The sequence below is a fragment of the Meles meles genome, chromosome 12 (genome assembly GCF_922984935.1).
Source record: "Meles meles chromosome 12, mMelMel3.1 paternal haplotype, whole genome shotgun sequence".
Taxonomy (NCBI): domain Eukaryota; kingdom Metazoa; phylum Chordata; class Mammalia; order Carnivora; family Mustelidae; genus Meles; species Meles meles.
In genome coordinates this window covers 12,649,600-12,676,342 of record NC_060077.1, presented here as the reverse complement: position 1 = coordinate 12,676,342, position 26,743 = coordinate 12,649,600, and the positions used below count along the sequence as shown (strand labels likewise).

Below are 26,743 nucleotides of genomic sequence, written 5' to 3'. Positions count from 1 at the left end.
AGAATTTGAATCTGTAGAGAAAATTTCTAAGTAATCATATATGTAAATTTCAGCTTTATTTTTTAAAATTTTTATTTAAAGTCTAGTTAGTTAAAATAGAGGGCAATATTGGTTTCAGGAGTAGAATTCAGTGATTCATCACTTACATATAACACCTACTGCTCATCATATCAAGTGCCCTTCTTAATGCCCATCCCCCATCTAGCCCACACCTCCCCCACACCTCCCTCCATCAACCCTCAGTTTCTTCTCTATTGTTAAGTCTCTTACGGTTTGGGTAGAAGACATAAACAGACATTTCTGCAAAGCAGACATCCATATGGCCAACAGACGCATGAAAAAGTGCTTCACATCACTCGGCATCAGGGAAATACAAATCAAAACCACAATGAGATACCATCTCACACCAGTCTGGAATGGCTAAAATTAACAAGTCAGGAAACAACAGATGTTGGCAAGGATGCGGAGAAAGGGGAACCCTCCTACACTGTTGGTGGGAATGCAAGCTGGTGCAGCCACTCTGGAAAACAGTTTGGAGGTTCCTCAAAAAGTTGAAAATAGAGCTACCCTACGACCCAGCAATCGCACTACTGGGTATTTGCCCTAAAGATACAAATGTAGTTTTCCGAAGGGGCACCTGCACCCCAATGTTTATAGCAGCAATGTCCACAATAGCCTAACTATGGAAAGAACCTAGATGTCCATCAACAGAAGAGTGGATAAAGGTGATACACACACACACACACACACACACACACACACACACACAGACACACAATGGAATATTGTGCAGCCATCAGAAATTGAAATCTTGCTATTTGCAATAACGTGGTTGGAACTAGAGGGTATTATGCTAAGCGAAGTAAGTTAATCAGAGAAAGTTATCATATGATCTCACTGAAACAAGGCAGAGGCTCATAGAGGAAGAAAGGAAAAAATGAAATAAGACAAAACCAGAGAGGGAGACAAACCAGAAGAGACTCTTAGGAAACAAATTGAGGGTTGCTGGAGGGGAGGGGATTTAGGGCATAGGGTGGTTGCATGGTGGACATTGGGGAGGGTATGTGCTATGGTGTGTGCTCTGTATTGTGTAAGACTGATGAATCACAGACCTGTACCCCTGAAACAAATAATACATTATATGTTAATAAAAAAGTCTCTTATGGTTTGTTTCCCTCTCTTTTTCTCCCCCTCCCATATGATCTTCTGTTTTGTTTCTTAAATTTCACATAAGAGTGAAATCATATGGCATTTATCTCTGACTGATGTATTTCACTTAGTGTAATACACTCTAGTTCTATTTACCTGGTTGCAAATGGCAGGATTTCATTCTTCTTGACGGGTGAGTAATATTCCATTATATACACCACATCTTTTTCACTTGATCTTAGCCAAAAGGCCAAGAAGCGATACACCACATCTTTATCCATTCATCAGTCGATGGACATTGGGCTCTTTTCATAGTTTAGCTATTGTTGATAATACTGCTATAAACATAGGGGTGCATGTACCCCTTCAAATCTGTATTTTTGTATCCTTGTGTAAATCCCTAGTAGTGCAATTGCTGGATCGTAGGGTAGTTCTATTTTCAACTTTTTTGAGGTAAATTTTAAACTTTCAAAATTCAGTTCTGTGTTGTTCCAATATCTTCTCTAGTGTTCTCATTGTCATCCCATATTGTTTCATTAGTTACATAAAAATATACATTTCCAGGCAAAAAGTTCATTCATTTAATCCGTTAATACCTCAGGTCAGATCTGATGTGTTCACCAAACAACAATTCAAAGACTGGTAAAAATGTAACCAGCAAGGCCCCGGGATGTATCTTGAGAAAAACAGCACCCAAAAGGCTTTATCCTAATGAGACTCAAACAGATGTCCCTGCGCTGGAAAACTGTGGCAGCCCTATAATGAAAAGAGTGAATGGAGACATTAGTGAAGTGCCAGAAAGCAGCGTCAGCGACATGGAGGAGATGCCAGGCTCTTCATATCTGAGGAAGGTAAAGGGAAAATGTTGAGGCACGACCACGTCTCAGTCAAGAATTATCATCTGTCTCCCTTGGCAGCCTCCCTGCCCAAGCCCACCCCAATGTCCTGAAAATAGTTTCCTTACTTTTTGATAGGAGAAACCAGTCTGAAATGGAGCAGCCTGACTTATGGGCTGTCAGTATAAGAGTTTAAATTGCTCTTTGAGCAACAAAGTATATTCAAGTAGATATTTGGGTCATTTGTATTAAAGAATAAATTATGATTGCTTACAGGATAAACTTTGAATACAAATGGTATGCTAAAGTCATATAATCTACTTTCTAAGACAATTGTCTTCATTTTATTTTTCAAATTGGGTTGAGAAATCCTTTACTCATTGTAGTACAAATATAAATTTCATCCCAACAAATATTACCAGTTACTTCATAGTGGAGTCCCAGTCAGTAACCTATTCTATTACCAACATTTTACTAGCTGGACAATAAACTTTACAGAATGCTATTGTGTTAGACCTTATGATATCTATTGAATGGACGAGAACTATGATTTATTAGAGTTTGAAGTATCTCAAATAATAAGTCCCAATTTAACATGTTTACGTTAATGTTCTATTCAAGCTTTTTTTTTCTTAAAGATTTTATTTTATTTCATTTTTTGACAGAGACAGAGATCACAAGTAGGCAGAGAGGCAGGCAGAGAGAGAAGGAAGCAGGCTCCCTGCTGAGCAGAGAGCCCAATGTGGGTCTCCATCCCAGGACCCTGAGATCATGACCTGAGCCGAAGGCAGAGGCTTTAACCCACTGAGCCACCCAGGCGCCCCTATTCAAGCTTGTTTTACTGTTGCTATTATTATTGGTTTCAAAATATGTTTCTTAGAAATTTGAAGGAAGAAATAGTATTTCTAAAAGTCACTATCTTGGGGTGCCTGAGTGGCTCAGTTGTTAAGCGTCTGCCTTCGGCTCAGGTCATGATCCTGGGGTCCTGAGATCGAGCCCCACATGGGGCTCCCTGCTTGGCAGGAGGCCTGCTTCTTCCTCTGCCGCCTCTCCCCCTGCTTGTGTTCCCTCTCTCGCTGTGTCTCTCTTTGTGTGTCAAATAAATAAATAAAATCTTTTTTAAAAAAGTCATTATCTTACACTGTATAGAAGACTTTTAGGCCAGTAAAATTGGGTAGTAAACGCCATTCGTTATTCAGTTTGATGCTGTGTTTATTGAATACCTATTATATGCCTAACAGTTACAGCAATTTTCTCTTGTGTATTACTAGCTTGGTCATAAGGTTAAAACTGAAATTTGTCTTTCATTAAACAGAAGCATTTTTCTCCTCCTCTGCTTTTGGTCACACATAATGTGCTTACTTTTTCAAAGGTAACAACACAAAAACATTTTCTGACCATTTCGCTTCCCTGAAGTTCACTAAGATTTCCATTTCCTCGCTAGGGAAAGTGACATTTATAAAGAACTGTAAGCTCCATGAGCACCATTGTAGGACTCTTCGTCAACTTTCCCATCATGCCACTTCAATTCTTAAAAACAAAGCTCTATTTTTTTTTTTTAAGATTTTTATTTATTTATTTGACAGACAGAGATCACAAGTAGGCCGAGAAGCAGGCAGAGAGAGAGAGGAGGAAGCAGGCTCCCCGCTTGAGCAGAGAGCCCGATGCAGGGCTCGATCCCAAGACCCTGAGACCATGACCTGAGCCGAAGGCAGAGGCTTTAACCCACTGAGCCACCCAGGCGCCCCAAAGCTCTATTTTTTAAAAAGATTTTATTTATTTATTTGACACAGAGAGAGAGAGCACAAGCAGGGGGAGCAGCAGGCAGAGGGAGAAGGAGAAGCAAGTTCCCCACCATGCACTGAGCAAGGAGCCCCATGTGGGACTTGATCCCAGGATCCTGGGATCATGATCTGAGCCAAAGGTAGACACTTGATAGACTGAGCCACCCAGGCGCCCCAACACAGTTCTAATTTAAAGGGTATTATTTACTTTAATGTGGCAAACTCCTGCAAAACTGAAATTGCAATATGGTTTTTTAAAAAATATTTATTTATTTATTTGACAGAGAGAGATCACAAGTAGATAGAGAGGCAGGCAGAGAGATAGAGAGAGAGAGGGAAGCAAGCTCCCTGCTGAGCAGAGAGCCCAATGCGGGACTCGATCCCAGGACCCCGAGATCATGACCTGAGCCGAAGGCAGCGGCTTAACCCACTGAGCCACCCAGGCGCCCCTACAATATGGTTGTTATTTAGACCCTTATCATCTTCCACCCAAACTATTGGGAGCCTTCCCATGGAGCCTTCCCATGGCCTCCGTGCGTCCATTCCCCATTTTGTCCAAATTATATTTACAGTGAAGTACAGAGATTTAGTACAGAGAGGGTAGCAAAGACTATTTACCCCAATAGCAAATTCAGGGCAATTTTCAAAAACCAAAGTAAATATAAGCTTTCTAGTGTACTATATTGCACCATAAACATTATGAAGAGCTATGTGCATGTAATTAATATACACTGAACGGACGCAGGTGCTATCTTTAGGTCATTTCCAGCCTTAGGATCTTGACCTTGGTCCAAGCTAAATTCTTTAGAGGCAAATGAGACTATGCCTCTAGTTAAAATCAAAGCCAATATTGTATTAATTTCCTATTACTGCTAGAACAAATTTAGAGCCTTAAAACACCCATTTATTGTCTTAAGGATCTGAAGGTCAGAAGTCCAAAAATGGGTCTTTATTGGGCTAAAATCTAGGTGTTGACAGGGGTATGTTCCTTTCTGGAGCCTCTAGGGAACAATCTGTTTTCTTGCCTTTCCTACTTTCTTGAGGTCACCTGCATTCTTTGGTTTGTGGTTTTCTTCCATCTTCAAAACCAGCAGTGGGGGCACCTGGGTGGCTCAGTTGGTTGAGCATCTGCCTTTGGCTCAGGTCATGGTCCCAGAGTCCTATAATTGAGCCCCGCATTGAGCTTTCTGCTCAGCGGGGAGCCTGCTTCTTCCTCCCCCTTTGCCCCTCTCCCCTGCTCATGCTCTCTCAAATAAATAAATAAAATCTTTTTTAGAAGTTTAATAAAATTATGAAATGTGCTTATAAAATTAAAAAAAAAAAAACACAGACCATGGCTGGTCAAGTCTTTTTCACATCGCTTTACCATGACCTTTATTCTTCCTCTCCCTCCTTCACCTTAAGGATCCTTGTAATCCCATTGGGCCCACCTGGATGGTCCAAGTCTGCTGATTAGCAACTTAAATTCCATCTACTATCTTTAATCTCCCTCTTCCATATGACATAACATATTCAGAAGTTCTTGGGATTAAGATGTACACACCATTGGGGTGGCATTCTATCACAGCTAATTTGCGGTGTTCCATCTGAAATAGAATTCCACAGCTGCTGTCAGACTGCCACTCTGCAGAGAGCATCTTCACTCTCTGATATGTGAGAATGAGCCAGAACAGGGGTCCATCATTTATTCATCCATCCAACTACCATGGAATTCCCATAAGTATCTGTTAAGGGTCATGTGTCTTAGATGTGGGGAATACAATGGAGAGCAAAATAAACAAGATTCCTAAACCTGATTATAGACTAGGGGGGAGATACACAGTAAAGAAATAGTCACATGACTAAATATGTGCTAATTTTAAAAATTGTGATGAGTTCAATAAAGGAAAAGTTCAGGATGCTTTGAGAGGATTTAAGATGTGACTTACCGGGGCGCCTGGGTGGCTCAGTGGGTTAAGCCTCTGCCTTCGGCTCAGGTCATGATCTCAGGGGCCTGGGATCGGGTCCCGCATCGGGCTCCCTGCATAGCAGGGAGCCTGCATTCTCCTCTCTCTCTGCCTGCCTCTCTGCCTAGTTGTGATCTCTCTGTCAAATAAATAAATAAAATCTTTAAAAAAAAAAAAAAAAAAAAAGATGTGACTTACCGAATTTAGGTCAGAAAACCTCCCTGAAACTGGTGTTTGGGCTGAGCTAGAAAGATTAAAGTAGTGGAACTGGCTGCATGTATGGCATGTGCAAAGGCCCTGTGCTGGAGGAAGTGTGGTAGTTTTAAGGAAGTGAAGGCTGGCTGAGCAGATAGCAGAGAGCAGATAGCCAAGGGGAAACAATGGCACAGGGTGAAGTTAGAGCAGTTGTTGAGGACCAGATCATGCCTCATGAGTCCTGGAAGCTACATAAATGGCCATTTAAGTACCTTGGCATTTAAAGTTTTTGAAGAACTTTAACAGGGAGGGCTGACAAAAGTTGGATTTTTATTTAAAAAAAATTTTTTTTTAAAGATTTTATTTATTTATTTGACAGAGAGAAGGTACAAGCAGGGGGAGTGACAGGCAGAGAAAGAGGGAGAAGCAGACTCCCCACTGAGTAAGGGAGATGCAGGCCTTGATGCCAGGCCCCTGGGATCATGACCTGAGCTGATGGCAGATGCTTAACTGACTGAGCCACCCAGGTGCCTTGTTTTATTTAAATTTAAAAAAAAAATTTTTTTAGTGTCTGTTAAATTCTATTTTTTAGCCTTAGTTTTAGTTTTGCAGTGAGGTTTTCCCTTCTGCCTCTGACTTTTTTTTTTTTTTAGGTTTTAATTCCAGTTTGTTTTACAGTGTTATATTAGCTTTAGGTGTACAATAATGATTCGACACTTCCATACATCACCCTGTCTGTGGTCATCACTAAGTGTGCTCCTTAATCCCCATTACCCATTTCACTTATCCCCCGATCCCCCTCCCTTTTGGTAACCATCAGTGTGTTCTCTGTTGTTAAGAGTCTGGTTTTCTTGTTTGTTTGTTTTTTGTTTTTATAGATTTGAGAAAGAATGAGTGGGGCAAAGAGAAGCAGAGGCAGAGGGAGAAGCAGACTCCCCACTGAGCAGGGAGCCCAATGTGGGGCTTGATCCCAGGACTCTGGGATCATGACCTCAGCCAAAGGCGGACGCTTAACTAACTGCGCCACCCAGATGCCCTCAGTCTATTTTTTTGTTTTTCTCTCTCCCTTATTTTTCTCCTGTTTTGTTTCTTAAATTCCATATGAGTGAAATCATGTGGAATTTGTCTTTCTCTGACTTACTTCGCTAAGCTTTATACTCTCTACATCTATCCATGTTGTTGCAAGTAGCAAGACTTCATTCTTTGTTATGGTCAAATACTACTCCATTGTATATATATACATCTTCTTACTCCATTTATCAATTGATGGGACATGTGGGCTGCTTCTGTATTTTGACTATTGTAAATAATGCTGCTGTAAACATAGAGGTGCATGTATCACTTTGAATTAGTGTTCTTCTATTCTTTGGGTAAATACCCAGTAGTGCCATTGCTGGATCATGAGGTAGTTCTATTTTAACTTTTTGGGGAACCTCCATACTGTCTTCCACAGTGGTTGCACTGGTTTGCATTTCCACCAACAGTGCACAAGGGTTCCTTTTTCTCCACACCCTCACCAACACCTGTTGTTGTTTGTGTTGTTGATTTTAGCCATTCTAACAGGTGTGAAGTAATATTGTAGTTTCGATTTGCAATTCCCTGATGATAAGTGATGATGAGCATCTTCATGTGTCTGTTGGCCATATGTAAGTCTTCTTTGGAGAAATATCCGTTCATGTCTTCTATTTTTTTTTTTTAAGATTTTATTTCTTTCAGTGAGAGAGAGAGAGTGCCCACGCAGGGAGGAGGAGCAGGGGAAGAGGGACAAGTAGACTCTGCACAGAGCCTGACTTGGGGCTTGCTCTCACGACCCCAAGATCATGATCTGAGCTGAAATCAAGAGTGGGATGCTTTACCAACTGAGCTACCCAGGTGCCCTTTTCATCCATTTTTTAAATTGGTTTCTTTTTTGGGTGTTGGGTTATATAAGTTCTTTATGTATGTTGGATACTAACCCTTTATTTGCTCTGTCATTTGCAAATATCTTCTCCCATTCTGTAGGCTGCCTTTCAGTTTGTTGATTGTTCCCCTTGCTGTAGAACAGCTTTTTTTTTTTTTTTTTTTGGATGTAGTCCCAATAGTTTATTTTTGTTTTTGTTTCCTTTGCCTCAGGAGACACACCAAGAAAGAAGTTGCTACAGCCAGTGTTGAAGAAGTTACTGCCTATGTTTTCTTCTAGGATTTTTATGGTTTCAGGTCTCACATTTAGGTCTTTAATCCATTTTATTTTATTTTTAATTTTTTTAAAAGTCCATTTTTAATCTATTTTTGTGTATGGTGTAAAAAGTGGTCCAGTTTCATTCTACTGCATGTTGTTGTCCAGTCTCCCCAACTCCATTTGTTGAAGAGACATTCTTTTTCCCATTGGATAGTCTTTTCTTGTTTTGTTAAAGATTAACTGACCATATAATTGTGGGTTATTTCTGGATTTTCTATTTGGTTCCATTGATCTTTGTGTCTATTTTTGTGCTAGTACCATACTGTCTGCATCACTACAGCTTTGTAATATAACTTAAAGTCTGAAATTGTGATGCCTCCAGCCTTTGCTTTTCTTTTTCAAGATGGCTTTGGCTATTTGGGTTCTTTTGTGGTTCCAGATAAATTTTAGGATTGTTTTTTGTAGTTCTGCCAAAATGCTGTTGGTATTTTGATAAGAGTTTGTATTAAGTGTGTAGATTGCTTTGGGTAGTAAAGATATTTTAACAATATTTGTTCTTCCAGTCCATGAGTATGGAATGTTTTTCCATTTCTTTGTGTCATCTTCAATTTCTTTCATCCTTTTTTTTTTTTTTTTTTTAATAGTTTTCAGAGAACAGGTCTTTCACATCTTTAGTTAGGTTTACTCTTAGGTATCTTCTTATTTTGGGTGCACTGTACAGAGTTGGATTTTTTAAAAGGTAACTGTAGAACAAAACAGTTACCATGTGAAGAACGGGATACAGTGAGACAAGAGTGGAAGCTCAGTTGTAGCATCTGAGATGGTGATCCCTTAGAGTAGAGATGGAGGGGCGTGGCCAAAGATGACAACCAACGGAGGAGGTAAAAGTAACAGGATTTGGTTATGGTTATGAGGTTAAAGGAAAAAGAGGTTTCAGAAAGACTTAGGTTTGGAGAAACAGGTTCACTGCTCACTAAGATCACAAAGTCAGTTTTGGATATGTTAAGTTGCAGAAATCAAGTAAGTAGCAGGATATATGGATTGAAGTTCAAATTCTAACTTTGAGACTCCCTGGCATATATAGGTGGCAATTTCAGCCAGGGGTATGAATGGAATCTCCTAGGGAGAGGGTACAGAAGAGAGGACTACCATCACAGAAAGCAGTGGTTCTTAACCTGGGGCAATTATGCTCCCCAGGGGATATTGAGCAATGTCTGGACACATTTTTGGATGTTGCAGTTTGGGAAGGGGGGTGACACTTGACGTCCAGTGAGTAGAGGCCAGGGACGCTGCTCAAGGACCCTCTGCTGGGCAGCACAGCCCCTGCAACAAAGACTCGTCAGACCTAAAATGTCAGTAGTGCTGGGATGGAGAAACCTTAATTGAAAGGGTGGGCAGAAGAGGGCCAGCCAGCTGAGAAGTCTAAAAGCAACCAGGAGAGTGTGGCTTGAGGAAGGGACAAGAAGAAAGTGTCTGAGTATCAACTGGGATGAAGACTGAAAATGGGGGCAACTGGGTGGCTCAGTCGTTAGGTGTCTGCCTTTGGCTCAGGTCATGATCCCAGGGTCCTGGAATTGAGTCCCTTGTCAGGCTCCCTGCTCAGCAGAGAGCCTGCTTCTCCATCTGCCCTTGCCTCTTTCTCTCTCTCTCTCATGAATAAATAAATAAAATCTTAAGAAAAAAAAAAAGACTGAAAATGGTCATTGCCTTAAGGATGTGGTGATTTGGGTGACCATAAGAACAGTTTGTGAAGTGGTATTTCTTGTATCAGCAAGAAACAGGACTGAGGAATCAGAGAATGAGAAAATGGAGACAGTGAAGGTAGAAGCTTGACAGCAGAGGTAAGGCAATAGTTGAGGCAAGGGGTGGGATGGGATAAGGCTATTTGTATTTTATTTATTTATTTGACAGTCAGAGATCCCAGGTAGGCAGAGAGGCAGGCGCAGACAGAGGGGGAAGCAGGCTCCCTGCTGAGCAGAAAGCCCGATGCGGGGCTCGATCCCAGGACCCTGGGATCATGACCTGAGCCAAAGGCAGAGGCTTTAATCCACTGAGCCACCCAGGCACCCCAAGGCTATTTGTATTTTAAAGATGAGAGACACTTAGTTGCTGATATTCCTTTTTTTTTTTTTTTTTTTTTTAAAGATTTTATTTATTTATTTGACAGAGACACAGCAAGAGAGGGAACACAAGCAGGGGGAGTGGGAGAGGGAGAAGCAGGCTTCCAGGCTCGGGACCGCGGGACCATGACCGGAGCCAAAGGCAGATGCCCAGTGACTGAGTCACCCAGGAACCCTATGTGGTATTCCTATTCAACAGAGAAGCCGTCTGGGAGGACCTGGGAGGCAGAGATGGGGAGAGAAGGATTGGCTGTAGCTGGGAGTGGTAGCTTCAGCTGCAGTAGGAGGGAAAGGGGAGAAGATGGATTAGTCAAGTAGGATTGCCTGCAGAGGGTCCCTTTGTCTATCATTCCCTTGGTGTGAGTTTTAACGGCTCCAGTAGAGGAGTCAGAAGATCACTGATCCCAAACTGTTCCTTTTAGGCAGGGAAGGGTTTTGTTTTAGGATGTGCTGTAGCAGTCATGAAGGTTTGGTTCCATGAACCATCACAATCAAAGTTAGGGAAACCACACGGGCCAAGTTTCTGAAAAGGGGCTGTTACCTGGAGCATCTAATGAGCACTGACTTTTGCTCAAATGAACAGTGGAGTTACTTTTTTCCCTCCAGTTTTCTTGCATGTTCTTTGGAGCAGTTTCTTCTGACCAGCAAGAACACTTCAACCACCCTTTTGACGGTCTGGCAACAGCAAGTGACACTGAAGAGGACACGAATAATGGCAGATCTTCCACATTCTAACACTTAATGATAACTGAATTGGCCCCCAGCCCATTTGTTAGTTCACTCGCGCCTCAAACATGTTTTCACATTTAGTCTATAGAGATACTGTCTTGGACTTCCTTGAAATGGGAGGATGGGCTTCTGCTTTGCTAAACATCGTCATCCTGTGTAACAGCCATATCTAGAAATAGCTGCTTGTTAAGTCTACATATTTGCTTAAAACCCATTATGCTGCTTGGAGGCAGAAGTCTTCTGTGTAGGGAAAAAGCTCATTAGAATTCTTCAATTCAACGCACGTTCACACTAGAGCTTTCAGCGTTTTCTTTGCCAGTTTTATAAAGGTATTTAGACTTTTTTCAGCAGCCATTTAGAGTGCATCAATATGGCTTATAGTTCTGTGACTCGTAGGTAGCTTTTGTATTTGATTGCAAACATTTGAGTTTTGGTGCTTTGAGACATATTTAAAAGCTATGCAGTCTTTTCCCATGTAATGCCATGACTTTTTGTCCGTCGCTTTTTATATTTTGTTAAGATTTTAAGTAAGAATAATCCCTGAAAAAAAGGTCAAGAATAAAAATATATAGCTAGCCCCCTCACTTTGAAGTCTTTTAATAAATTGTGAAATTTTATTTTACAGCCTTAAGTTGTTCTGCTTTTCACATGTGATATATACATTTTGCAGTGGGATGCAGAAAATAATTTAATGGAACTGCTGCTTAAATTATTTCTGTATTATCTGACATAGAGCAGCAACCTCCACTAGAAAAGCCTTGGTTTGGAGTAAAATGAGGTAGATGACGAATGTCTCTGTTCTTCGCCCCTGTAATAATTAGCTTCTTACCTGAACAAACAGACTAAAAAAATCTGGCACAAACCCATTATTACATAATATGATGCGCGCCTCTCCCTCCCCTAACCTGTTTACAGTCAGTTATAACCTGACAAACTCTTGACTTCCGCAATGTCTTACTGTGAAGTCTTTGTGAAACCAACAAATCACAAGGAAATGTTAACTGGCAAGCAGTTGTACTTTACATTTTGTGAGAATTCATACACAAAGGTGGCTGAGTGAATTAGTAAACTTTAGAACTGTGAACACAGTTCTAACTAAAACCAGAATGAATTTGGCTCTTGTAGCTTAGTAATGAGTCAGAGCTACCCACAATAACCTAATAAAAACTCAAGTTCGTCCCAAAATGTTCCTCAATGAATGAAAATGGTTTTCACCAAGCTTTTTGTGGAAATTGGCAATGCCCACATAATTTCAAGTCCTTTCACACTGTAGGCTAAAGATTTACATATCTTATGCTTACAGTGATGATTAACACTGAATTTCACATATTCCTGACAGATGCAGATGATGACAAAGAGAGCATTTATACTCAAGTAACTATAGATCTTGCAGAGGATGAAGTTTCTGGTTCACTCACCGAAACAGGCCGAGGGTTATAGGTTGTGAGGGCACCCTCATCAGTAATTGCCTGGGTGCAGCACCAGTCTGGAAAAGATAGTTACACTATTAAATTATCTATAATTTTGGTTTTAGAGTTTGCATACAGAATGTTAAGTTTAAATGACACCAGATTTTTTTGTGGCTTCATTCCATACCATTTAGAAGATGCAAAAGCCTTCTCAGTTGGGAAAACATCTATATTTTCATTCAATTATCAGTCCATTTTGATGGAATTTTTGAGGCAGCTAAACTGATGTAGTAAACCAGCTGGTGAAAAAGAGCTGAGGGGGATAAACTAGTAAAAGAGAGAAAACGACAGCTACAAATTAAGGAGTTCCTGCTAGAATGACTAAGAGGCTTGGAAATGAGGACTTGATATAGAAACCAACAAAATGCCAAGGACTGGTGTCTTACTCTGTAACAGTTCAAATTAAGAGGAGTTACACAGGTTAGTATAAATACTATATTTATTAAATATCTTTACAGTTTATTTAAATGTATTTACAGAACTATTCCTGCATAAGTTATATTTCAGACATCCAATTCAGGTCATTGCCTCTTGGGTAAGACAAATAATGATAGTCTCAACAGAAAAAAGCAGCTCATTAGTATACACAAATTCAAATTTGTTTCAGTATTTAGCCATCTTTGCCACAAACTACCTGCTAACAGTTAAAATTTTGACATGGACACTGTCACTTTTTAGTTGAGAAATTCAATTTTGCAAAGAATTTTTTTTAATGAATAGACTCCAAATGCTTTTCTGCTTCGTATTTTCAATTTTATAAGCAGATTTGGGAGATTTTTTTGATCTTGTGAAATTTGTTAACTGCAAAAATGTGATAGTTTCTAGGGAAATTGGATGCTGTAGCTTCTAACAAAGATAGCTGGTGTAAGGTGACAAGGAACCATGAACTTATTCAAAAGTACAAACATTTACAGTTCTAGCCAATCTTGTTTACAATCTCCAAAATGCTCAAAACTGACTCCGTGAATTCCCACAATTCTGCCTTGTTACTCGATGTGGTAGGTTGGTGGTACTAAAGGTGGTCCTGAAGGCGACTGCTCTATCTGGAACAAATGCAGCTGATAGAAGAGGACACTCTCCTATCACGCAAAGCTTGAAATCTAGTTTCTACTCTAGACACAGCCCACCCCCCAGACATGCATACCTGGAATGGATTCTTTTGTGATTTAGTACCTATCAACCATGTCAAGCCAGTACAGTAATTCAGGACAAACAACTTGTTTCCCCCACCCCCCATTTCTTCTTTCAGTTTTCAAGAGCCTAATGGACTCTACCGCATTATCCATTCAGTGAATTTTTTTTTGTGCGCAGGCAGCTTAAGTTCACAGGAAGAAATAAGGTTCTGATATGTTTAGAGTGCACATTTTAAAACAGAATAAAATAAAAATTTCAAGCATGTGATAAAAATATTGATTTTTATAATACAGTATTGCTTTATAAATATAGATGGAAAAGCTATAAACTTTACTGGTCTTTGGTGCATCCAGAGAGGGATAAATAATTTGCCATTTGTAAATTAGAAATCCAAATTCTCTTTGTTATAAAAGTCCATTACATGAGGCAAATGTGTGTGTTTTATTCCGCTTGATTTAAAATGCAATTAACACACATCAAGTTCAGAATCAGACCCACCAAGTGGTATATCGCAGTCACACCCTACAGAGACTTGGGTTCTGTGACCTGGAAAATTCCAGTATGGGTCCAGCAGAGCCTCTAACTACTGGGAGTGGAAGGAGTGTTACTTGTTGAGCAGCACTCCAACTGATCACCCCCCCCATCACTCCCTAGCAGTCATAAAATTAATTGTGTCACACACAAAGGACAGGGCAAAAAGAAAGAGAAAATATTCTGTGTCACTAATCTATAGGCCAGGTCCAAAGTCAGTTCCATTGTGAAACTCAAATTCTTTTCCAACTATTTTCCATATCACTGACACCTACACTGTCGATTTCTAATGGTCATTTCTCAAAAAAGACGAAGTTGATTAAATGAGTCATGTAAAATGAGTCATGTAAAACATCACCAATCTAGCTTTATAAAGATTGTGTTTGATGGGTTAAATGAGAGCAGAGAAAAGCCAGTGACTTGACCAGCACCGCTCTTACAAGGAATTAAATGTAGGCATTGGAAAATTAATGCAAAATATATCCAGATCATAAGACTACATACCTCTGACCAGAAATAATTAAAAACCCAAACAAAAGAACCGAAATTGTCAGCCCAAATATTAATGTATTCCTTCTAACAAAACCCTTCTGGATGCAACTTTACTTTTTAAATACACAGAGACTGCAAACAGTTTGTGCAAAATAAATACCCCGCCACTTGCCACTCATGCTTCCATGTTTTATCACAGCACGATGGGTACTCTTTATTTAAACAGAATGTAACTCCACCCACCCCTCCCTGCCCAGTCCCCTATCTCTTCTACCAAAGAATTCTGTTTTGTCAAGTTAGGGTAGTTAAGGCATTCTGACATGTAATTAAAGGTGATTCAAAATAGATATCTAACATTATGCCAATTTAGGAATAGTAGATAAATTACTGAACGGCTTACAAATGAATAACTCATTCTTATTATAAATGAAATGCCTGTTACAAGCATGATGCATTGAAATATAGTAATGACATGTACATGGTACATGTTTAAACAATTTTAAATAAAACAAAAGCTTGACAGTTACTCAAATATACAGTACAAATTCACAAAACAAAATCTTTTAAAACAAGTTGAGGTAACCTCAAACATAAGTTTTAATGCAATAAACCAGGGAATAAGTATCTCCTTTAGAGAAAGACACTTTCTGTATTCTCCTCCAGTAGATCCTCATCAGGTTTAATTGCATTCTCATCTATACACCAATGTTACCTGACTTATATATAAAACATGGCTTTAATTTAAGGATTTCTAAGTATATATATTTTTCTACCACCAAGTTAATGAAGGAAAAAAAAACTGACCCAAAAATATATATCTTTACAGCAGTTGACTTGTACACAAACCTTAAAAATAAGTTTGAGCTTGCAGATAAAGGGAAAACTGAATGCAGGGTAGGCTTTATAAGGAAACTATACACTGCAAGATGGCTATTCAGAAACTGTAAACATTAAGCTTGATTCGGACCCCTAAATTTCTGTGTAGGGCAAATGCAAATGTCAGATCATCACCGGGAGTTTTCCTCGTGGGCTCTTGTGCTGCTGCCACTGCCCACGGTGCTCTTTTCACACAGACTCCCTGAATTTGGTGCATGCTCTACGGAAAGCAAGGCTAGTCATGAAAGGTCTGAGAGGGAGACTAGGAGTAGCATGAACATCAAAAAACAACCAGGTTCAAAGTTACAGCTGTCCACTCTCAACCTATTAGGCCTGTGGGCCTAGAGCTCCCACATAGGGATCTCCTATCAGAAAGCTGGGAGGAATTTCAGCCATAACATGAACATTTCTAGGCTTTGAGGGGTTTTATAATCTTGGGTAATATTTCCATCGAAAAAATCTGGTAGAGTGTCTCCCCAAGGCCTCCTGCACATCAGGCCACAAGCCTATAATTTGGACTAATCAATAAACTGCTGGAACTTTCCTCATAGGAGCACAATTAAGCATCTTTTAAAAACCAGAAAAACATTTGCATCCATAGAACTAAACTAAATTTTTCTTCCAATTTTTAACGAAAAAGCTTCTGGGATGATGATTTCATAATCCAGAGCAATGTTTTAGAGCAGAATTATAAGCCCCTGAAAAATAGGAGTTTATAATGAAAACATAAAGCCACACCAATCATCATAACAAAGACTGTATAGTACACGTGTAACATTTCTTTTGATGATAATGTACGTTTCTAGTAGATGTACCATAACATACAATTTGTGTTAGACTTTTAAAATCCCTTTTACACATTGTAGTTTTGAATTCACTTCACTAACATCACTCATTTTCAATACTTAAACCATTTTTAAAACATAATAGCCATTCTGGCATTGAAAACCTTCATTCCATCATAAAAAGGACAGTAAGAAGTGAAGGTCAATCTTCGAATCTTGATTCTCTTCAAAGCTGCTGGCAGATACGAGCTAGTGAAAGACAGTAGTGGTTCTCCACAAAGATCTCAACCGGTCTCAAAAAGACAGGCAAAGGCTTACATCACTGGCCATCAAGATCAGTGGCAAAGAAACAGTCCTGCCAGCAGGATCAGCACACATGGCAGGGGAGAATTTGGGAAGATGAAAGGAAAGGCCGGAGTTGACACCTAGGCGAGTCAGTCTGTATACTCAGCCACTATTGAAAGAAGGACGGTGATGTCATCAGGCTTTCCACCTAAAATGAAAATGAAAACGTCTTCATAGATCTTAAAAGGAAAAGTCAATTAAAAATATAAGCCTAAGAAAGTACTAAGAGACAAATGCTTGTAATCCAGGCAGGTTTGGTTGTGTTCTAGCGAAAAAAACAAAACAAAAAAAACTTGATAAAGAGAATTGTTTTAAAAAATTACATGTAACTTAATTGAAGTTTTTGTTCTGCGTTTTTTTAAAAAACAAAAACCTTCACTGCTTCTTTACAACAGGCGCTCTATTAAAATGGCCACCACATCCTCTGTTTATAGCAATCACAGTAAAGACAAAATCTAGTTAAGATAAATTCTGCCTGACGAGAAAGTTACATGCTTCTACTCACAATCCTAATTTGGACAAACATATCTAATGTTTTGAAACTAGGAATAGTCTTGTATTCTAATCTGCCAAACAGCTATGGCATGTGCTTTTTTCTATTTTAATACTTCCTGGAGGGCTAAGAAATGCTTTACATGTCATAATATTGTATCAGCAAGAAACTGACCAAATCCATGAGTTCTGATATAGCAGCACCAATATGTCATTCCAGACCTAAGACTGAGCTACTGGCCTGTTCCCAAAGTTACATATTGTTCAGTAGATAGAAGGACTCTTTAGGCAAGGACAGTTTAACATTGCTTCCCTCTTCAAAATCTGCTGTGGTAATTTGGCAGGCAAATATTGTCAACGAGTCCCACAAAGCCAGAGGGAAGGAAGAAGTGAAATGTCAGACCCGTGAAGGGCAGAATGTTAAACTGTTAGGAATGTCCAGGGCCTCTAGGCAGACTTGGAGGCCTTCTGGGCTCAGGTCCAAGCAGTGCTGTGGTGGCAATAAAGGGCTTCAGGTTCTGCCTGCCTCTACAGCCAACGAAGTGCAGTTCTGGAGGATATCCTCAGTGGGGAAGACATGATGACATGCACTTGCTCTTGACCTCCAGTGTTAGGGCCTGCTGACCTTGCTCAAAGCCATGGGCTCACAGCTGGAAAAGGACACCTCACCAGTCTCACCCCAGTGCTCTAGTTTACCTCACCCCACAGCCAAGAATGCTCCCATCCCACTATGTCCCCAGTCAGTCCCTATGACCTTCCTAAAGAATGCTTACCTCTCACATTCAATCCATTGTCACATGCAAACTGTGCAAAAGGTGACATATAATTTGGGTCATAGGCCAGCTCATGGGCTTGCTCAGCAATGCTTCTTGCCGTCTGCTGTATACTTTCATAGTTTGAATTCTAAGATGAAAGGACGATGGAGTTATTTTTACCATAATGCCTCACATGATTTCGGCATGCAAGTGTACTACTTGCAAATATCACTTTTTGAGACAGTAACATTTAACTAACCACAGTTTCCACCATTTCAGTTTTATCACAGAGAAGATTTTACAACATTGCATCTTCAGTAAAATGAACAAGACCACTAGTGAGTCTGCACAAGATGTCAATCAGATGTCACCCTTTGCTAGGGCGGCCTTGGGCTCTAATCTGGATTTTCATTTTTGCTGTTTTTCTCATTTGGAATTCTTGAGGTATTCTTGCTAAAATTGGATGGGACTAAAAAGGCAGGTTTTGATAGCACTTTAGGTTGACCTCAAAATATTCCTTGCTTAGGAATGCAACCCTGGCCAATCACGGTTTGCTCTCCAAGTAAGAGCTGCCAGTTGTCCTACTGAAAATACCTTTAGAATTTTATATCATGATGAAAGATTCTTGTTTAGCTGTGTAATCTTGAGTCATACCCTTATCCTTGCTGCTTCAACTTCCTCATCTGTAAAACGGGGATGGGAAACAAGGTCCATTTTAGCTCTACCGTTCTAAGATTTGAATAGTTTCAGTATAAATAATAAAAGGGCTCTGCTTCAATGTCCCCTCCTCAAAGAGGCCTTCTCTGACCAATCTTTCTAAAAGAGTAGCCTTCTTTATTCTCTATTCCTTTACCCCGCTTTATTTTTCTTCTTATCTACCACCAACATTTATCATATATTTCTTTCTTTGTATTATCTGTCTTCCTCCACTGGAAATATAAGCTCCATATGGGGAGAGAATGTGACGTTTCTGTTACTCCCCCCTCACCACACAGAGCACAGTGCTAGCACCATCTAAGCGCCCGACCTTTACTGTACCCCACAGATGAGGCATGGCACTAAGGATTTTGTACACATGGTCTTAGGTAATCCTCACCACAACTCTATAAAATAGGACCTTTGGTACCCCCCACTTTAAAGGTGAGGAAAATACTGCTTAAAAAGTTTAGAAACTTACAGTCAATACTGCTTAGTGTTAAGAACATAGGAAAAGACTAATTTCCCCCAGAGTTAGTACTTTTTCAAAGCCAGGAAAATATGGAAAAACTGGTTTTCACTTCCTTCCACTTTCTGTATGGGCCAAGTCTGAACGGTTTCGTTACTGGTGACAGCTCAGGTCACATTAAGGCCCCTAGCTGCTTGCTGCCCTCGTCTGGCTCTAGTATGGCGGATTTCCTGTCTTTCCCAACTTTAACACCTGCTGGGTTTGTGAAAAGAATAAGAGGATTAAGGCAGCCAGGAGCTAACACCATTAAAAATACAAGAAATTTCTCATTTGGGCTTTCCAGTCTTTACCACTTTACTAAAAGTGTGGGTGAAAAACCTCTTTTACCCTCAAGTTCTCCAATTGTGAATATTTCCCCTTACAATTGCTTGAAAGACCAGAACCACTGTCTTCCTAAATTCGCAATATATAGCTTTTTCCAAAACTACAAAAAGAGATAATACAATTGGACCAGTAAAACTTAGCTGCCCAGAGAGGGCCATTGTTTCCATCAACCAACCTTTGAGTTAATTACCTTTAATTTTTTTAGCTCCTGAAGAATCATATAATCAGGCATGTTGTCAAAAAGTCCATCTGTTGCCGTCAGAATAATGTCTCCTAACTGGACATCAAAAGATGTGCTATCAGCAGCATCCGGGCTGTGACAAGGACAGGGTAGGGGCAAAGTTACAAGAGGCCTTCAGAGATAAGGTTCAAAGTTTTCAACAGGCACTATGTTACAATGCAATAAGGCTTTAAGAAAAACTATAATAACAGAATCAATAATAAAAACCATTCTGAATTCCTAACCTTGAAAAAATTTAACTGAAAAATCTGATATAACTATTTCAAAAGCTTAACTGAATCTACCAAGTAAAACTGAGTTTGATGATTAGTCACAGATGGTTTAAAAGGAAGGGTTCTTTTCTGAGTCAGAACTAACATGCAAAATCCTAGTAGAAATGAGTCTTTATTTCCTAAATCTTTATAGCCAAATTCCATCCTCTCTTATTCATTTTCTACTCATCAGTTCTCTGCAGGCTTGACTCTGGCTCTCAGGAGGCTGTATAGTGGAACAACAGAGCACTATGGATAAGAACGTGCAAATCCCGTAAGACTTAATTCACACGAAATACCTACAATGGTATTTCTTCTTACTACAATGGTATTCTGTACATGCTAGCAAGCTGTCCATACTAGTATGGACTACTATGGACTAGTAAGGCAGAGTAAGAACCGTGTGTCTCTCAGGGCTTAAAGAGTGCTCACCATGGTAACTATTTAATTATTAGTGTGTCTGGCACATAGCAGGTCTTCAAGAAATATCTAATAAATGAAGAAACAAAGTAACTAACCCTCCAAATGGGGGTGGGGTGGGGTAGGTGGGATCTCCTTAATATATTGCTAATGAAGGAAGGGACGTACAGACAGTGGTGTGTGGGTGTGTTTGGTGGGGGGACAGGGGGTAGACCCATAGATATAGATGCTTCTATATGCAGAGAATAAATCTGGAAGGACGCAAAGAAACAGATAATAGTGGCTGTCTCTGAGGAGAGAAACTGTGTTGGGATGGGATAGGAGGTAGATTTTTCGCTACATCTTTTTGTACAAAACTTTAAAAAGGATAGAAGGAAGGCTTTTCTGATAACACCTGATGAAAACATACAAGAACTGGGTGTAGGGAATGTACACCCAGTGGGGAGAAAAGATCATATAGTCAAAGAATTAATGGCCCTCTCAAAGGTTGGTTCCCAGCCATTTCCAGAGGCCAGCTTCACTGAATCCAAGCCTCCAAGGTGAGGGAATGGTGAAATGAAATCAGGGAACAAGTGCAAAGGAAACATTTACACAGTGACCCCAAAAAGGAGGAGCCAGAACCAAAGCACCTTAGCTTGACAGAAAGACCCCAAAACTTGTGTCACTGACATAACCATGTCAAATATGTGAAGAGAAAACATAAAAACAAACAGCCCACTAATGCCTGCTGGGGATTTACACAAAGTATACTGAGAAAACTTCAGGTTCATCCTCTCCTGACTGAGCAAAGAAGGGGCACGTTTAATAGTGCTATGATGGGCTTTGGCCAGGAACTTCCACTTACACATTTATACCATGAACACTTTATATAAAAAGCTACTAAAGGAAAACCTGTAAATTAAGGTTAAAATTATATTTTATAGGTAAGAGGAACTAAGTAAGAAAAAAAGTAAATACTTTCATGCAGCAGAGGAAAAAAGACTAAAACTGGTGGAAACCAGGTCGATTCCCTCTGTGGAATAAAGAAAAACAATACAAGACACTTCACAGTTGTTCAGACTTTGGAAACAAATCAGATTCTAGAAGTTTAGATTAATGACCAGGTTGGCAGCGAAGCTCTATTTTATGCTGAGGTTTTTCTTCCTCAGGAGTGTCCTTTGCTATCCTGCCTGTGCGAGACTCACTACCATTGGACAGTTCGTCCTCTTCTCCCAACACTCCCACCCATGAGCTTGGTGTTCCGCCAGCTGCAGTTTTGCCCATTTTGATTGAACATACTGTGCCGCTGGAAACTTTTGACTGCACTGAAACACGAGCTGAAGTCACATGCTAGCAAGCTGTCTGTGGGCTCCAGGGGAAGCAACCTCCACCTCGCTGGCAGGCCAGGCAGAATGCTGCCCTAACCACACAGTCCCAAAGACAGGGTGTGAGATATGGCAGGGCACTTAGATGCCAATACAAGAATCAAATAAAAGAAAATTAAAACACTGCTCTCTACAACTGTTAGCTGAGCTTGCTATGTACCAAGCCCTTGGTGTTTTGGTTTCTCCTCACTCCAATGCAACTAATATGGATATATATATATTTCAGCTAACTGGAGAAGGGCCTATAATGAAATATTGTTCCAATTATGGTAACATACCTAATCTGACAGTAAAAAATGCTTCCCTCTAGCTAAGAGTCAGCAATAGACTTTAGATGGACAATCCTGAATAACTAATTATATAATATACTTATTTCAGTTTAAAAATGGCAGTAATAATCATTTTATCTTAGTTTGTACTCAAGATCTGGCTTAATGAGAACTATTAAATAGAGACAATAGTCACTTGCAAGACTACTTCTATTTTTAAAAAGGTTCATTACCCATTTAACAACATTTATGAATCACCAGCGGTGTTTGTGCCAGGTCCTATAAAATTGTTACTGGCAGAGGAATCTGAAACTGCTTAGCCTCACTCTGTATTTTCATCTTAGAAAAAATAAACTGTAAAAGTTGATTTTAAAAAAGTAGTTATTGTCTTGGAAAGGTCTTAACAATTTAAAAGTTCTATCTGATGCATAAAATAGAAGGCCCCGAGAATCAGGAAGTTATTCTGATAAATAAAGCAGATGTCTGTTTGAACTTTTCCCTAACATATGCAAAATCTTGTACAGGCAGTGGCATGCATGGACAATGACTCATTTCTCCAGCACAATTTAACAACTATAACCATATGTACCATGTTGGTCTTGGTATGAAAAACTGATATTCTATAAGCTTGAAGAGTGTTTTCAGTCTTATCAAATTATTGGGTGTTTATCTGAATTCAACTTGGCTGCAAGAGCCAGCAAAATATCTTCTGAAGTCAAAGAGGTCCTTTTGATGAGAATATTCTCTTTGTACCTTCTTATTGTACATGACAACTGAAAATGCCTATCTACTGTAGTTAAAGGGGACAGGAGGAAGAGCAGCCATGCCCTGCTCACTCATAATGGCTAAGAGGGGAGATTACCTGTCACTCAGGACGACTCCTTCGGCTTCAGGTGGTGCAATTGAGAGCTGGAATGGAGTGTTGAAGTAATGCTGCTGCTCATCTGATCGGTGCACAACCTCACCACCCCTGACAACCAGAAAGCCCGAATCACCCAGGTTTGCTGTGTGTAAGCGGTGGCTAGTTCTGTCCAGCACCACGATGCAGGCAGTACTGCTACCTAGAACCAAAAATGATCTCCATTTATTTTTTCTTCCAAGGCTATCTTTGCATCCACATTTTTATCCCATCACCTCAAAAAGCCACATTGGAACCTCCTTTGCTTATCTTAGTCATGCCGGTACCCTAACAACTAGCAATAGTAACCTGATCAGGGTCAACATGATGGGGAAAGAAAAAGGGATTTATATTATATATAGTAAGCAGGCCCCTGAAATCTGAATTCTTCCATTTGCAGAGATAGAAAACAATAAAAACGGCTGGTATTTAATCACACTATTTCATTTCAGTAGTACTATAATCTATGCCAAATGCTCAAAAGCATGTTGTTGAGATATTAAGTTTTAATACTTAAATGCCAGAATAAGAATGTTATGTTTTCCTGACATTTCTCATTAGTCATTGGCAGGAAGCCTTCTCCATGATATTCACAAAAATTTAAGACAGGGCACATAACTACAATTTTTAACCAGATTTCCATCTGTTGAGGTCAGGAAGAACCTTCACTGGAGACTGAGTCACTATGAATTGACAAAACCAATTTTTGCAGGTAGCCTGTGCAATCATCCTGTTCAATTTACAGAGACTATTAATGGTCAGAGGGAAGAGACCACATTCCAAGCAGAGAGCAAAAAGCTTCTGTGTACCTTTGCAGCCCACAGCTCATGTGACCTTCCTGAGACTGAAAAGCTAATGTACAACCTGTAAGACTACTTTCAAGTACTAAAATTTAAACCTATACCTACAGAAAAAAAAAAAAGGCAAAATAGAAAAATAAACAGTTCACCACAAAGTAAATGTAAACAATCTGTAAATATATGAAAAAATCATCATCGCACTAGTAGCCATTTGGCCCATTAGTTTAATAAGAGTCAAAAAAAGATACCGCATGGTATTGGCAAGAATGCAGGGAACATGGTCACTCTTATTCCATGGCAACAACATAGTAAAACTACACAACTTTTTTTCTTTTCTTTTCTTTTTCTTTAAGATTTTATTTATTTATCTGACACACAGAGAGAGATCACAAGTAGACAGGCTGGCACAGAGAGTGGGTGAAGCAGGCTCCCTGCTGAGCAGAGAGCCCAATGCAGGGCTCGATCCCAGGACCCTGAGATCATGAACTGAGCCGAAGGCAGAGGCTTAAATCACTGGGCCACCCAGGCGCCCCACTACACAACTTTCTAAAGGGCAACATAACCTTAAAAAAAGTGCTTATCCTTTGATTTAACAATTCCTAAGAAACAACTAGAGATGTAAACAAAGTAAGTACAGAAACATTATTTAAGATCAAAAGATCAAGAACTGGAAACAACCTCACACCTAAAATTAAGGAATCAGCGAAATAAATTACAGTACATCCATATAGTAGAAAGCTACACGTTGTCATATAATACTTAGGAGTACAGACTCTGCAGTCAGCCTCCCTGCCTCTGAATGCTGGCTCTGTTACTTACTAGCTGTGTGACCTGGGCAAATTACTTAACCTCTTTGGACCTGTTTCCTCATTTACAAATAGGGAGACCATAACTACCTCTTAGTGTTGTGAGGATAAAATTAGTTAAATCATATCAAACACTTAAATCCCATAGTAAGTGTTAGCTATTTGGTGGCCACTAAGATTATTAGAGAAATATATTTGAAAATGAAAGATAAGTGAAACAAATAGATTTCAAGCTAGTTAAGTTTTTACGTATTTAAGTCTCCTTCAATAAAAAATGTTATCAAACTTAAATTATACATCAAAAAAAGTGAAATTTAATGTAATTAAAAAAATAAACCAATAGCAGGCAAAAGCTAAGCTGTTAAGATGATGGTTAAAAGCAAAACAAAAGAAACAGGCTGTGAAGCCAGCTGTGTTTAATCCCAGGGCCTCATTGTTTTCTAGCTGTGTGACTGTGGGAAAGTCACTTATTCTCTCTATGCCACAGTTTTTTCCTAACAAAATAGGAAATAAAAGCAAAAGAACTACCTCATGGGGCTGCTGTAAGCACACAGTATATTCACAATTCCTATTACCATTATTCTACACAAAAACATACATAGAAAAAAAATCAGGGCGCATAATCACTAAAATAATAATAGTTTTCTGGGTGGGATTATGGATAATTTAATTTCTGATATTTTTCCTTGATGAAGGATGTATGATGAAAATATATAACTTAATATAAAAAACCTTAAATTTAAGCATTTATCTCATCATAATGTTCAGAAATTCCATTTCCTTGTTATCTAACCTGACTCCCTAACGCTAAGCTATCTAGTCTCCACCCATCAAGCATCAGAGGAAAAAGGCACTGTAATTAACTGGCAGTGCTGCCAGATAACCTACTGCACAGCTTATGGGACAGTTAAGATCACCAATTACCCTTCCTTCTTAACTCAGTGCACACTTCAATAGAATCACCACACAAAAGATCTTCTGAAAGCTAATGGGATTAATCTGAGAAGGAAAAATGACAGATGAGTAGTAGAGCCTTGAAAATCCTGGGGCAGGAAGGACTTGTGTTGACTCATTATTACTCACTGACAGACCCAGGCTATCATTTTGCTACCCCGGTGGCTGTCACCCGCTGAGTTAGAGTCAAAATGGTCCTTGTGAGTGACAGAGCTTTAATATGCAAAGCAGCATCAACAGAAGGTAAGCCCAGCCTTACAGAATTATGTAGGCTTGGAGTGTATACTCCTCCTCTGCCTCTTCATATAACTGATGTGTGCACATGGCTCAGGCCCTGAGAACCTAATACTGGGAGAAGAGCTCATTATTCATATGTATTTGGAGAGGAACAAGCAGGAAAAGAAGAAAAGAAGTGCTGAGAACAACAGCATCCGATGTTCAGACCACCAACAAACCCAGACAGGCACCCAAACAAATCATTCATGCTAAAATGGAAATACTTTTATCCTAATAATATATATCCCCTAATTTTGTAAACTACTATGAAACATTTTGTGCAGCAAAGAAAGAATCTTATTAGGACTGACTCCTCAAATTCTTAAGATATGCTGGCTCCCTAAGACTTAACTCCACTTAACAGTTTCTGAGGAAATACATATTACCAATTAGTCTGTGATGTCAACCCAGGCTGAAAAGCAGCTAGAAATTCTCAAGAAACAGGTATTTGACCCTTATTTTGGATTGTGTTATAGGCTTTTTAGCAATTACTGGATTAAAAAAGAAAAAGGATTGGGATGCCTGGGTGGCTCAGTTTTTAAAGTATCTGCCTTCACCTCAGGTCATGATTCCAGGGTCCTGGGGTCAAGCCCCACATCAGACTCCCTGCTCAATGGGAAGTCTGCTTCTCCCTCTCCCGCTCCCCCTGCTTGTGTTCCCTCTCTTGCTGTCTCTCTGTCAAATAAATAAAATCTCTTTTTTTTAAAGGATTACCTAATCTTGTAAAGTTATCATTATTTGCAATTATATCTGAGCTTCAGTAAAATTCAGTAGGCCGTCTTTGCCAAAAAATGCTTGAGCTTAGTTACAAAAGCTTAGAGGTATGTATATAGATTAGGTGAGAGAAGTGTCTATGTGTCAAACATAGTAATGAAGGATTATTTCAACATGTCTTTTAGGAGAAAAGTGATTATAATATTCAGTGTAAGAAAACTTCTAATAAGTCCTTAAATTTATTTTAAGATCTTCAAACTATATGACAGTAAACAGGAAAGGAAGGAGGGATAAGGAAGACACAGCAAAAAACCCCGAAGCTTTCAAAGTGCAAAATCAGGACAGGTGGTTTCCAACTGCTTATTCTAAGTCATAGTAAATGGATAGGGGGATGTTGGCAGAGGA

General features: G+C 39.5%; 2 protein-coding genes across 9 annotated transcripts in view; one reads left to right on the top strand and one right to left on the bottom strand.

Annotated features, from left to right (window-relative positions):
• RAD9B (RAD9 checkpoint clamp component B) overlaps positions 1-11,475 on the top strand; it is a 36,543-nt gene extending 25,068 nt beyond the window's left edge. For all 8 annotated transcript variants that reach the window (XM_046024040.1, XM_046024039.1, XM_046024038.1 and 5 more), the window contains 2 exons: positions 1,751-2,000; positions 10,795-11,475. In XM_046024040.1, the coding sequence (XP_045879996.1) occupies positions 1,751-2,000; positions 10,795-10,923 (379 nt within the window). In that variant the 3' untranslated portion in view covers positions 10,924-11,475. The remainder of the gene's footprint in view (positions 1-1,750; positions 2,001-10,794) is intronic.
• A 1,332-nt stretch (positions 11,476-12,807) lies between these two features.
• The window catches only part of PPTC7 (protein phosphatase targeting COQ7), a 39,343-nt gene continuing 25,407 nt past the window's right edge, over positions 12,808-26,743 (bottom strand). Inside the window, exons 3-6 of the mRNA XM_046024887.1 lie at positions 22,753-22,951; positions 19,536-19,659; positions 17,815-17,944; positions 12,808-16,697 (exon numbers count right to left, since the gene is read on the bottom strand). Coding sequence (XP_045880843.1) covers positions 16,639-16,697; positions 17,815-17,944; positions 19,536-19,659; positions 22,753-22,951 — 512 coding nt within the window. The 3' untranslated portion in view covers positions 12,808-16,638. The remainder of the gene's footprint in view (positions 16,698-17,814; positions 17,945-19,535; positions 19,660-22,752; positions 22,952-26,743) is intronic.